Raw genomic sequence first — 14,787 nt, 5'->3', positions numbered from 1 at the left:
TGAGAATGTAATTTCATTCGAGAAAGCATTATAAAAAGAGGAAAGGCAACATATCTGGCAGAAGGATTAAGCTGTAGAAACTAGTAGACGATGTCTCTCAGAAATTTTAGAGCTCCATTTGCGATGCACTTGATATCAACAGAACAGTCTCTGAAAAGTACTACAATATATGCATGATTCTGATTTGAGAACATAACAAAATCTTAATTTTACTACTGCATGAGAAAGGAGGAGAATGCACCTTGAAACTACAAGAGAAAAATCAAATGACTAAGCATAATAAAAGTAGGGAAGACACATACCTGACAGAATGTTACTTCGTGAACAAAAATCTTAGCCATTTGTGATGGACCTTAAATACGCAAAATAATGTCTGAGAGATATGACACTGCATATGTTGAGTAGATAGAAAATGGAAAAATGGATGACGCAAAGAAACTCTTCGATGAATCTGTTTTGTTTTCCTCTGAGGCTTCCATCAACTGAGTAACCTTAAAGATGGTCGTAAATCCCTTCCGCCACTTCGAAACACTTACAGGAAGAGCATTTCCTAATTATAAATCTAACGGGAGACCAGAAAAGGAGATTGTTCAAAATATAAGAGCAAAACAAACGACAAACAATAATTAAAAGTAGGGAACAATCAGAAACATTTTTATACCTGACATACGGATTTGATTCAGAAATAAGAAGATGTAAGGCTAGTAGTTCGTTATCTCGTAGCCATTTAGAGCTTTTGCGATGGGACTCAAAGGAATTCCAGAGATTGTCTCACACACATTTTAGAGCTCCGTTTGCTATAATTCTGCAAATAAGCGTATAAAGTATGTACTTCTGATTTGAGAACACATCAAAAACTTACAATACAAAATCATCGTCAAAGAGCTACTCCACAGGCAGCGAACTTATCTGAACTTGTCTGAAAGTGAACCGACTCTCGCCTTTGACCTGAAATGCACATTCCCCAAACATATACATCAATTTAATTTTTATCTGGCTTCATTCGATTGCTCCAACAATACATATATTATCTAAAACGTATTAAGACTGAGCTTATCTGATCTAATGATTAATCAAAACAATAGAGGATCAGTAATGAGGAAACAAAAAAGGAATACCTCAACACGTAATTCTTCCATTTCTGCCATCCGAACTACTTTTGGTTGAAGATTCATATCCTGAACTTGTTCTGCAAATTCATATCCTGAACTTGTTCTGCAAAATCTAAGGAAGTAAGCATGAATCTCTGACTTCCATTTCATAACATGCACAAGATAACACATCACATCTGACGAAAAATATTTGTCTGGTGACAGAGATGGTATGAGACATGCATGAAAAAGATGGACCTGTTTCATGGTAGCATAGAGAGTAAACGCCTGATCTCAGACCCTGAATAATTAGAACAGTCAAATAAAATATTTAGATACAAACGAGATCAGAATGAAGAAGTGACGGAAAAAGAATGATCATAGGCCTTCACAAAAGAGATGATTCATGTGGAGGCATTGTTGATGAACTAGGACTTTAGTTTCCTTGATAGACGCTCAAGAGTCTCCACCTGTTCTACTCTCAACGAGTAACCGAGAAGTATCTAAATATATTAAGCTAGAGGGGTTAGTTCAAAGTAAGGAAATAAAGAAGTTAAAAAGGTCAAGTAGGTAAGGAAGGTAAGGAAGGTAAGGAAGGTAAGTAAGAAAATGATGAAAGTAGCATGAAGCTAAGACAAACAAGGAAGCAAGCAAGAAATAAATAAAATTAGAATAGAAACATAAGCACGCAGAGAATCAAGGAATGAAGCAAAGAAGTAAGCAACAAATCAAGAAAGCAAGTAATTAAGGGAGCTAGCAACTAACAAAGCAGGCAAGAAAGCGAACCAGTAAAGAATTAAGAAAGAAAGTAATTAAGCACAAAATTAATAAATAAATGAACTAAAACTAATGTAATAGATCTTGCATTAAATATATTGGTCAATGATGATTTTAAAGAACAGCTAGTTAGCGTGCGAGTAAGTGAGAACACTTACAAAATCAAGTAGCAAATAATCAATGAACTAAACAGAAAAAAAAAACTGAACTCAACAGAGAAATCAGAGAAGCAAGCAATTAGGAAACACAGGAAGGAAGCAAGAAAACAAGTTGAGAGAAAGAAAAAAAAACAAGCAAGGAAGCAAGTAAACAGGTTACGCATGTAAGCAACGAAGTGATGAAGGAAGAAATGGACAAAGAATATAATTAAAGAAGAATATATTATATATGCAAGGATGCGTATGCATTTATAGGGATTGTATGCCTAAACGCAAGCATGTAAGCAATAGATATTAATGAATAGGTGGTCTTATATGCATGAGTCCATGATGCATGTAGTTATGTTGACTCCAAACTTTAAGAGCAAAAAAGAATATAAAGAAGACGACATTCTAAAGGTTGTCTCTCAGTCATGTTTAAAGGTCCCTGAACGGTACGGAATTATAGACGTGTTTCTGATTTTAGAACATAACAAAAGTTTAAATTTTACTAATGCAGAAGAAAAGAGGAGAATACAACTTGAAACTACAAGAGAAAATCACACGACTAAGAATAGTAGAAATAGGGAAGACACATACCTGACCAAAATCATTTGCGATGAACCTTAAACAGGCAAAGAGACTCTGTTTTGTTTTTCTCTCAGGCTTCCTTCAACCCGCTTCTTCAGAAAACGTTCAATAGGAAGTGCAAAACAGCGTCGAGTTCTTGACACTTACAGGAAGAGCATTCAGCCACTTCTATATACTTGCAGGAAAAGCATTTTCCACAAAATGGAGAATGTAACTTCAAACTATAAGAGCAAAATTAAAGGACAAACAATAATAAAAAAAATAGGAACGTTCAGAAACATTCTTATACCTGACAGAGGGATTTGATTCAGAAACAAGAAGATGACATAGAGGTTTTTTCTTAGCCATTTAAGAGATCCATTTCGATGGACCTGAAACAGACAACACGGTGTCTGAGAGATACTATAATGTAGAGGCTTAGCGCAAATACATGGGACTCACTGAAATTTCAAGAAACCTGAAGATGAAATTCCAGAGATTTCTTCCAGACACTTTAGAGCTCCATTTTCGATGGACCTGAAATAGACAAAACGTGTACGCTATACAGTATGTTGTTTTCTAGGTTTGATCGAATTATATAGTTATCTCCTTCATTATAAACTTATCTTCAATGTAACTGAGTCAACACGTAATTTTTCCAATTTTCGGCCATCCCAACTAGTTGTGCAAAAGCAAAGCAAGTTAGAATGAATCTCTGAATTCTAGTTCGAAATACTCACAAGTTATGCGTCAAAGATGAACTAGATGAAAACACGTCTGAAGATCAAACTATAGAAGCAAAAACAAAAGAATAAGCAGAAGAAAAGGATTAAGGGAACATACCTGGGCTTAATTACTCAAAAGTTCCATGAATTATTACTAGAGGCTTCGTTTTGTGATCGTATCTTCCTTGGTAAGAATAAATAAAAGAAAATCACTAAGAAGGATTAAAACTTACAGAACTGTAAGATGAGGTTGTCTCTCATGCATTGTATAATTCCACTGGCGAGTGACCTGCATTGCTGCACATATATAAGCGATTTGAGAACACAGAAAATGCTTAAAATTTTCAGTATAACTTCAAAATCCTCAGTCATTATCTATTGATTTTATCTGTTTAATTTAAATTATTCCAAAGCTATGGACTGCAAACAATTTCAAAGTTATGAGTTCGGATAGACAATGATATCTGCTACTGCAGAATATATAATGAGAATGTATTTCAAACTACTAAACATATTAAAATAAGAAAGAAAACATAGGATTAAACCTCAAAAACTAGAAGATGACACTCTATAGGTTGTCTCTCAGACATTTTATACTTGAAACTAACAAAACCGTGTCTGATAAATACAGAGTGTGTATGTGTTTCTGATTTGAGAACACAACAAACTTGCAGTCTACTATATAATTTCTAAGACTATTGAAACCAACCTACCTTGCAAATTTCAAAATCTTTCATGTTCTTCCAAAAAATCTGTTCTTGCTCCAGTTCCTGGTTCTTCTCTGGGCTGTTTTTCAGCATTAGAAGGTAAAACAGAAAACAGATGAATATACCTACGAAATAATATCTCGCAACAGAAGAAACCCCCAAAATTCCAAATAGATTCTCAATTTTGCAGTAATAATAAACCATAATTTAAAACAGACTTTACCCTAACATTGAAAGGAGTTTTGATTTATTCTCGAATTGTGTCTGGCATGGACTCAATTGTGTGCAACAGAAAGAATTCAGACAGAAAAAAGATATTGCTTGGCATAGAATAATAACTAAATGTGCGTCTGTATAAGACGAATGTAACTAATAACTACTAAGGGAATCCAACAGATATAAGTCAATTTAACCTTTGTTTGGCTTTATTCCTTTTCTCCAACGTGTTAAGACGGACCTGATCTGATTTACTAATTTTCACCTAAGTGTTAGATTAATCAAAAGAATAGATGATCAGTAATGAGGAAATAATACAAGTACAACACAGCGTCCTTCTTGACTGGTTAAGTGATGAAGTGAAACTTCATATAGTAATTAACTCAACACGTAATTCATCAAATTTTCTGCCATCCTAACTAGGTTTGTTGGAGATTCTTATACTGAACTTGTTCTGCAAAAGCTAAGCAAGTAAGCATGGATTTTCTGATTTCTAGTTCATAATAGGCACAAAGCACACATCTGACGAGAAGTATTTGTCAAAGAGTTGCTGGTATGAGACATACATTTAAAATATGTACCTGTTTCATGAATTTTCTGATTTCTAGTTCATAATAGGCACAAGCACACATCTTACCAGTGGTTTGCAGAGGCTTACCGCAGCGTTCCAAGCCAGGTTTCTCATGAGGATATGAAGCAGTGAAACAGGTGAACGATGATGACCTAGTGTCCAAAGATTTCAAGAGACTAATCATAGTCGGTCATATTGAATGCATGAAGTTATGATGACTTTAAGTAAGACAATATCGAAGATTATATAGAAAAAAGAGATTGAAGACATACCTGAAAGAAGGATTTAACTTAACAAACTAGAAGATGGTACTGCGGAGGTTAACTCTCAAGCATTTTGATCTGCATATCAAAACCATTGATCTGTAGCTTCAGTGTCCTGTTTTCAGAGCTAGATTAAAATTATGAAACACGAATAGTCCTATAAAAATTACAACTAAGTGATTGCAGAGGCGATGTAGCGTATGTTATTTAGATGCAATTTTTGCTTTCTAGCATTGTTCACTGGCCAGGAAAATGGATGTACACTCATAATCTTTTTTTTTGTTTATGTCGATTGGCCTGACTACACTGAGACAATTTTAAAGGTAATACCTTACCCGATTGTGTATATGTAACTACTCAAGTTTTGGTGCATCTGCTTCTGAGTAAATAATTAATTTACCTTGTAAACTAAACCCAATATAGCATAAGGTTGCTGATCAAATAGATAGACCAAAGGTTCATGCTATTCCGTGAACGTCTTCAACAACAAACCATAGATTCTGAACCCAATATAGCATACCTAATGATTTCTACATGTGCTGAAACTCAGAGGAATTTTGATTTTATGCTACTCTTGATAAGCACACATTATTGTTATTGAAGTTTACGAAAATGAGATCACCATTACCACTACCTAAGACGAAAGAGAAAGCAGACACACACATCACTAAACTGAAATTTCACAATAAAAAGATCACTAAATTCGAAGTGAATTCTCACATTGGCAGTTTCAATAAACTATAATTAATATTGATTACTTCAAAAGAATCTTGATTTCTCCAACTAGTTTCTGAGTACGTTTCACTATCACATAGATTAAAACGTGCTACTATATAAGAAGAAGAAAAAACCTACATATTTATATATGTTGCTTTCTCAGTGCTTTAAAAGTTAACGGAGGGCAAGATGGATTACTTACATAGCAATCGGAAGATGTATCTTCAGCTTCTTCACATAGTGGCGTTAAGATAAGTGGGTAGTTTATTCTATCAGTGCACAATAAAATCACCACAAAAGCCTGAATTATTTTAAAGATTTAGTATAAACAGCGTTTTGAACTGCTTTGTTATATGCTTCAAACAAAATTACTTTCAAACGTGCTATTATTAAAGGCATAAACAAAAGAAAATATTGAGCATAAATACCTAGAGGTTTTCTCTCAGTTCTTAATGGTGCACTAATATGCACTAACATGCATAAAAAGAACATGCATAAAAAGGACTCATTAATTTAAGGTATATAAAATATTTGACTAGATAAAAATTTACCAATGGGTTGCAGATATTTAGTGCGGTGTTCCAAGCCAGTGCTCTCCAACAGTTCTCGCTCTCTGTCACCAGCTTAATCTGAGTGGTCAATCTATAAATTGTTCAAACAAGTATAAACAATAAATACTTAAAATCGTCAATTCAGCTTTGGAGTATATTTCCTTAACAACCAAAGAATTCTCTGCTAACATGTTATAAAAAGGTGCTAATCAGCAAAATGGTCATTGCTCAGTTTTCATCACATCTGCCACAAGTGAATCTTGATATTTCCGTGTTCTTTACCTCAAGCTTCACATGTCTGACGTCTCCAGCCGAGTAATATAGCCTTCTAAAGTGATGTCATACCTAGAGCATCAGAAGTAAATTAAAACTTTGATTCACATAGAGAACAGAAGAAATATTGAGAATGTAATTTCATTAAACAAAGCCTATTTAAAAGAGTAAGGCAACATATCTGGCAGAAGGATTAAGCTGCAGAAACTAGGCGACACTCTAAAGGCTGTCTCTCAGAAATTTTCAGAGCTCCATTTGCGATGGACTTGACATCAACAGAAGAACGGTCTCTGAAAGGTACTACATTATGTACATGTTTCTTATTTGAGAACATAACAATATATTAATTTTACTACTGCAGGAGAAAGAAGGAGAATGCAACTTGAAACTACAGGAGAAAAGTCAAACGACTAAGCATAATAAAAATAGGGAAGACACATAACTGACAGAATGCTGAACTTCATGAACGAGAATCTTAGCCATTTGTGATAGACCTTAAATAAGCAAAACAATGTATGAGAGATACGACATTGCATATGTTGAGTAGATAAAAAATGGGAAACTGGATGACACAAAGAGACTCTTTGATGCCTTTAACAAACATAGGGGAGGGGATGCTATTCACCTGAATCTGTTTTGTCTTCCTCTGAAGCGTCTTTCAACTGAGCAAGGTTAAAGATGTGGTCACTGCGCCGAGCATCGTGCTGATGGTCGTAAAGGCTTTTCCTCACTTCGAAGCACTTACAGGAAGAGCATTTTCTAATTATAAATCTAACGGGAGACCAAAAAAGGAGATACTTCAAAGAAAAATCAAACGACAAACAATAATAAAAAAGATGACACTCTAGAGGTTCTCTATTAGCCCACCATTTGCGATGGACCTGAAATAGGCAAAATGGTGTCTGAAAGATACCGACAGTGTAGTGGCTAAGCGCAAATACATGAGACTAAATGAAACTTAAAGAAACTTGAAAATGGAATTCCAGATGCTGTCTCAGAGACATTTTAGAGCTCCATTTGCAATGATCCTGCAAATAAGCGGATACAGTATGTGCTTCTGATCTGAGAACACATCAAAAGCTTACAGATTCAAAATAATCGTAATCAATCCCTTTTCTACAGATTAGCTTCTTGCTTCCGGGATTTAAGGCGCAAATGCTACATACATCATACTGACATTAAAAGAAATGATGTGAGGTATAGTGAGATGTATTAAAATTTTCCTTGAATTTAATAAGATGAAAACTTACAACATGCGCGGAGGCTTAGCTCACTGGCACTGTTTACAGTTACTAGAAAATGAAATATGTTCTGTTTTAGTGTTCAGACCTTATTTGGCTTGGGTACGGTCAGCGGGGATACGACTGTTCATTCAGTTTTGGTGCGCCATTCTTAGCCAGGACCAACCACTTCATTGGGTGGAGTATCCTTCAACTCATTTAAAAAAAAATTGTTAATCGAAAGATGAGTACTAAAGTGTTCTAAGGAGAGCAGATACTTATCGAAATGACAGATATGAATAACTTAGTTACCTTGTAAAAGATGTTGCTACATGTCAAAGAGTTCATAATCCCAATTTTTTTGGTCAAAGATGAACTACATACATGCAAACACGTGTGATGAAGAAATACTTGTCAGAGAATATTGTCCAATGGACCGATATGAATAACTTAATTACCTCGGAAACTGCACCCAAATGGATAGACATAAGGTTTTGACAATCCCTTTGCAGCCTTCTATCTTTTTTATTAGATGAAATTAGATGCAGAAACATAAGAACTCAGAAGTGTAAAATCACAATCAGAACAACTCCACAGACAGTGAACGTATCTTCAAGTAAAGTCTCATAAATCTCAAAACTAGGCTACTAAATTGCATCTAGAAACACAAAAGTCTGATAATATTTGGACTGCTTCTGTTAATTAAGCTAATCTAGAATTCACATTCTCCAATAGAGACACACTTATTAACTCCAACCTTTGTCTGTTTTAACCCGATTGCTCCAACTGGATACTTATTCAAAGACGTGATACGATAGTTATACCTGATCTGATCTGCTAGTTTTCCACTTTTACATGTTAGATTAATCAAAAGAATATATGGTCAGTAAAGAGAAAACGATGCAAGTACAACACAGTGTCTTTCATGAATGGTTAAGTGATGAAAATGCTACCATCGCAACTAGTTATGCGAAAGCTAAGAAGAAGCTAGTTCGTAATAGTCACAAGTTATGCGTCAAAGATCAAACTATAAATGCAAACACGTCTAACAAAAAGTATTCGTGAACTTGTTTGAAGATCAAACTATAGAAGCAAAATAACATACCTAGGCTTGATTACTCAATAGTTCCGTGAATGATTACTATAAGCTTCGCTTGTGATCAAACTCTGTATCTTCCTTCCTACAAAAAAAAAGAAAAAAAAAGAAAAACAAAAACAGCAATTGATGGGGAAAAAAAAGAAGAAGCATGATCCATGGATTCATATCTTGCTTCTGTTTATATATTTGATTGAAGAAACGATCGACAAAATTGCGATTATGTTCTGAAAACTTAAGACAAAAGACAGATCGAAAAACAATAAATGGATTCAAAATAAGAAGCCACAAAACGAAGCGAAGGTTTCGTGATCAACACTGTAGGCTCTTACGTACAAACCCAAAAAAAAACAAAAAACAAAAACTTACGGAAACAACAATTGATGAACAAAATAATTTAATCATATCCGCGTAGGTAACAGTCAGTGAGAAAGAAGTAGAAGACTGTACCTGATTTCATACAGTAATCGGAGTCTGCATCCTCCTCGGGCCATGGGCAATCTTTCGCAGAAGAGATAGAGGAGGAAGAAGGAGAACACAAATCGAACCGAAGATCCTCTTTCAAACGGCTAATTTTGTTGTGATTTCATTTAGTTCCCTTGATTTGAATTTATATCTTTTCAAAAGCCGATGGGCCAAGACAAAAGGCCCATTTTGTAAACCTCAGAATTTTGAATCTCAAAAATAAAAGTAAATTTAAAATTATTCCCTTCCACCTAAAATTAATGTCGCCGACCCAAACACCTAAACATAAAAAAAATGAAATTCGTTCTTTAAAAGAAAAAGAAAAAAAAAAAAAGAGAGTTCTTTATGTAACAAACCAGAAAACAAACAGTAAAAAGGAAACTTTGCAACAAAATTAAAAAAAAAAAAACAAATGCAATGACGCGCTTATATATTTCTCATTAACATAAACCCTACACTTCACAATCTCATTCTCTTAACTGCTACTCTTTCTTCTCTCACAGTCAATTTTGCTATTTTCATCAGTCTCTCATTTGAATTTGTTGCGTTTTCAAACATGAATCTTCCACAAGTGAATTTTCGCGTGACACAGTCGAGACCACTTTCTCCATCAGAAGGATACGAAAACTCACTCACAATCACCATCGACACCAAATCTTATGATTTCCTTGAAAACCCAACCACCGGTCATCGAATCTTTACCGGCCGGTCCACTCCGGTTTATCCACCCGCTCTCATCAACATCAGTCTCCTTAGTTCAAGTCCCCATGACATCTTCCGACAACTTCTCAGGGAACAAGCGATTCAAGATACTAACCGTCCTCACGTATTAGCATATTTAGCCAAACAGATCTCAGCGGCTGCCATCTCATTAGGTTTTGGACGCAACGGTTTTGTCATGGAAATCGACTACAAAGTTGTTTACGTCGTGGTTAGGTCTGATCATCCTCCTATCGTTGAGGGCTTCCTTGTTGAGGTTGGTTCTATTAGGGAGTGTCGGACATAGAGAGGAAACCAAGGGCTTGAAGATGGAAACAGAGCCGTGCTGCTCTATCTGTCTCGACCCTCTCGTCTCCCGTGGTTCGAACTCGAAACGTGGTGTCCCTAACCTGTTCCCATGTCTTCCACGATGGTTGTCTTTTGGAGTTGCTTCAACGCAAAAACACCTGCCCCTTGTGTCGCACTGTGCTGTACGATCGGTCTACGATTTTGAACACTGAGGATTAAAATTAAGGTTTCGAAGAGGAAGCTAGATGTTGTACTTCCTAAAATATGTAATTTTTTTTTGGGTTTTGAATCGATTCAGAGAGTGTAATTACTTCTTATTACATAAACCTTCATAACTTCAATGGTTTTATCTTAACGTCAATACTTTTAAAAGTTATTAATACAAAATAGTCTTAATCACCAAAACACTAACACTCATACAATAGGAACTTCCACAAAGCTCTCTTGTATGCTATGTTGTACTAATCATGTCTTTCTGAAGCCCCCGTTCAATCTTCACCACTGAAACCAGGTTTCTAGAGAACTTGTAACACAAACAAAGCTACAAACTTGATTGCTGCCTGCCACTAACAAAGCTACAGCTCTTTTATATTTTTCAATTTTCATCGTGTACTTTGCCCACAAGCTTCACTCTTTAATGCCCTTTAGCTGACTCGAACTGTTACACACATTTCTGATTCTCCTTCTCGTGAATCTGATGGAAGTGACTAACGGTAGAAGACTACCTGATTTCATAAAATGATCGGAGATTTAGTGACCAACTTTTCAAATGATTTCATTTAGTTCCCTTAGTTCGAATTTATATCTTTTCAAAAGCCGATGGGGCCAAGACAATAGGCCCATTTCGTAAACGTGAGAAGTTTGTTTTTTTTTTATCAAAATAAACGTGAGAGTTTTGAATCTCAAAAATAAAAGTAAAATTTTAAAAATATTCCCATCCTCCTGAAATAAATGTGGCCGACCCAAACACCTAAAAAAAAATGAAATTTGTTGTTTAAAAAAAAAAAAAAAAGAAAGTTCTGTATATTAATTAATTAATAAACCAGAAAAAGGAAATTTATAACAATTACAGACAGTAAAAAGGAAACTTTTTTATATATGTTATGACGCGCTTATATATGTCTCATTAACATAACCCTACACGTCACAATCTCATTCTCTTAATTGCTACACTCGTATAATTTCTCTTTCTTCTCTCACAGTCAATTTTGCTATCTTCATCAGTCTTTCTTATGAATTTTTCAAATATGAATATTCAACAACTGGATTTTCGCGTAATGCAGTCGAGACCTCTTTCGCCATCAGAAGGATACGAAAACTCAGTCGCCATCACCATCGACATAAAATCTTACGATGTCCTTGAAAACCCAACCAACGGTCATCGAATCTATACTGTACTGACCGGTCCACTCCGGTTTATCCACCCGTTCTCATCAACATCAGTCTCCATAGTTCAAGTCCCCGCGACATCTTCCAACAACTTGTCATGGAACAAGAGACTCAAGATACTAACCATCTTCGCTTATTAGCATATTTAGCCGAACAGATCTCAACGGCTGCAACCTCATTAGGTGTCGGACAACGGTTTTGTCATGGAAATCGACTACAAAGTTGTTTACGTCGTGGTTAGGTCTGATCATCCTCCTCAGACGAGTCGTTATCGTTGAGGGCTTCCTTGTTGAGGTTGGTTCTATTAGGGAGTGTCGGACATAGAGAGGAAACCAAGGGTTTGAAGATGGAAACAGAGCCGTGTTCTATCTGTCTCGACAATCTCGTCGTCTCCAGTCGTTCGAACTCGAAACGTGGTGTACCTACACGCATGACCTGTTCCCATGTCTTCCACGATGGTTGTCTCTTGGAGTGGCTTCAACGCAAAAACACTTGCCCTTTGTGTCGGACTGTGCTGTACGATCGGTCTACGATTTTGAACAATGTGGATTGAAATTAAGGTTTCGAAGAGGACGTTGGATGTCGTAGTTCCCAAAATATGTAACTTTGTTTTTTTTTTCGTTTAGGGTTTTGAATCGATTGAAAGTGATGAAATTTAATAGCATCAGTACTTACTTCTTATTACATAAATCTCCAAAGTCAAACATAACTCAAATGGTTTTATGATCACATACAAGTAACAAATTAAGTCTTTCTTTTTCTGTTACAAACTTAATCACCAAAACATTTTACACCTACACAGACACCAAAGTATCATCTCACAAAAGCTGCATATGTAGTGTAATTCTAATCCTTCATGCTGAGAGAGTCGTTTCTTAGAGTAATTGTAATCCTTCATGATGATTATCTAAACTGAACAACCTATATCACTTGTATGAGTAGTTTCTGTCTCACAGTCAACTCTTCGATCACCTTCTCTATACAGAAAGTTGAAGATCAGAAGTGTCCTATTTATATTCTAAAGTCACCAAAACGAATTAGAAAACACAACAAATTTAAGGGTTTTAATCAATTAAAATGAAAATTGTATATCCTACCACCTGAAATTACAATAATTAATTTATAACTGCCTCGACCCATAAAAGCCAAAAAAGGAAACTTTTAACAAAACAGAAAGAAAAAAAGGGAAAGTGATCGATGACGACGCGCTTATATTAGTTATATATATCTCACTTAGCTTCACAAGTCATTCTTTAAAAAAAAGTTATCTCTTTCTTCTCTGTTTTCAGAACATGATTCGTCCCCGTGAGGAGCTGAGCGACTTCAAACATGAGAGACGTTCAGGAAGCTACGTAAACTCGATCATCATCGTCGTCGACACAATATCTGATGAGATTCAAGTTTCTCCAAGCGTTCGCGTAGATATAAGTCTCCCTAGTTTCTTAGGTCGTCACCACATCCGAAGGCTCGTCCAAGATCAACTCATCAACCGCCGTTGGTTATCCCCGAAAATCTCAAGGACTGCAACCAAGTTAGGGTTTAGCCGCAGAGAGGTTCTCCAAGATCAATTCGCTAGCCACCGTTGGTTGTCTGATAAATTAGCCCCAGGGATCTCAGAGATTGCAGCAAGGTTAGGTTTTGGTTGTAACGGTTTAATTGTGACCATCACTGTCAAGATAACCCCTTCTCCATCGAAGGAAGAAGTGTTAACAAGGATGGTTCAACTAGGGAAGATAAGCAAAGAGGAGTTAAAGAGTTCTAAGATGGAAACAGAACCGTGTTCTATTTGTCTGGATAATCTTGTCTCCGGTAAACATGTTGTCTCTACACGCATGACCTGTTCCCATGTCTTCCATGAAAAATGTCGATTGGTGTGGTTTCAACGCAAAAACACTTGCCCCTTGTGTCGGACTGTGCTGTACGATCGATTGATGATTGGGAACAAAGGGAGTAGAAATTAGGGGTTCATCTATTGATTCAAAACTTGGGTGACACGGTTTATATATTGTTACATGTTTTAATTTCCGTAACTGATTTGTAATTTTTGTGTTTTGAATCAGTTCAAGATGTTTAAATTTTGAATAACATCATTACTTCGTATTACATAAATCTCCAGTCATTCACAATTCAATGGTTTTATGTTAACATACAACTCTTAAAGTCTTAATACAAAATAGTTTTAATCGACGCCCAAAGGAACTCGCCTTTCTTTTTCTGTAAATCAACTTAATCACCAAAAAATTGACACCTGCATGCATACTATAGGAACTTCCACAAAGCTCTGTTGTGTGCTATGTTGTACTAATCATGTCTTCCATGATGGTTCTAAATGTTGGAACTCGTTTTTGACAAAATGGTTTTAGACCATATTTCGGTAAGTTTCTGGACGAAAACGTTTGTCGGAATAACCGAATGTTAGCCACTACGAAGTAGTGTAGATACATGTCAAAATTAGAGTTGGTTTGAATGAGAAATAGAGATCCAAAGTGAATGTTTTACAAAGCTGGTAAAACTTTAAATTGGTTAAATATGAAAAATTAGCAATTGTTTCGATTTGAAATATTTGGATTGAATTTAGATTAAATTTGTTAATTGGATACTAAGTCCATTAACTTATTAATTTTATTCACAATAACATTTTATGTTTTTAAAATATAAATATGAACCCATTAGAAATTATTTTGTTGCAATTGATTTGGTCAATCAAACAAAATGAACTTTGAAAAGTAACGTGTTATCATTACTCATGGGAATCATTTCACCATAATGATAATTCAAACCTTATTGAATACTCCATAATGGTCACAATGTACGTTTTACTCTTTGAGAGTTATAAAACAACACTTGTGCTCTCATTTAGAAATATGGATTTATACACGATCAACAAAAAAAAAAAAAAATCCTTCCACTTGAATAATTTATTTTTTATTTTTTTGAGTCTGAGAGTATATCACAGAAATAGGGTCGATAGATTCTGTTTTTCGGTGATGATAAACAGAAACAATGCTGCA

At 35.4% G+C, this 14,787-nt stretch overlaps 2 protein-coding genes and 1 long non-coding RNA gene across 3 annotated transcripts; 2 read left to right on the top strand and 1 right to left on the bottom strand.

Annotated features, from left to right (window-relative positions):
- Nucleotides 1-7,904: 7,904 nt before the first annotated feature.
- Nucleotides 7,905-8,340, bottom strand: LOC106317791. Its single transcript, XR_001265233.1, has 3 exons — nucleotides 8,277-8,340; nucleotides 8,131-8,194; nucleotides 7,905-8,026 (listed from the first exon to the last, which is right to left on the bottom strand). It is a non-coding gene; the product is annotated as an uncharacterized LOC106317791 (long non-coding RNA).
- Nucleotides 8,341-9,935: 1,595 nt separating this feature from the next.
- On the top strand, nucleotides 9,936-10,385 carry LOC106314741. Its single transcript, XM_013752571.1, has one exon. The coding sequence runs from the start codon at nucleotides 9,936-9,938 to the stop codon at nucleotides 10,383-10,385; it is 450 nt and encodes a 149-aa protein (XP_013608025.1).
- Nucleotides 10,386-13,068: 2,683 nt separating this feature from the next.
- Nucleotides 13,069-13,737, top strand: LOC106314740. Its single transcript, XM_013752570.1, has one exon. It carries the CDS (start codon nucleotides 13,069-13,071, stop codon nucleotides 13,735-13,737), a length of 669 nt encoding a protein of 222 aa, XP_013608024.1.
- Nucleotides 13,738-14,787: the final 1,050 nt, after the last annotated feature.

Source organism: Brassica oleracea, chromosome C9, assembly GCF_000695525.1.
Source record: "Brassica oleracea var. oleracea cultivar TO1000 chromosome C9, BOL, whole genome shotgun sequence".
Lineage (NCBI taxonomy): Eukaryota > Viridiplantae > Streptophyta > Magnoliopsida > Brassicales > Brassicaceae > Brassica > Brassica oleracea.
This window is presented reverse-complemented; position numbering and strand designations above follow the sequence as displayed.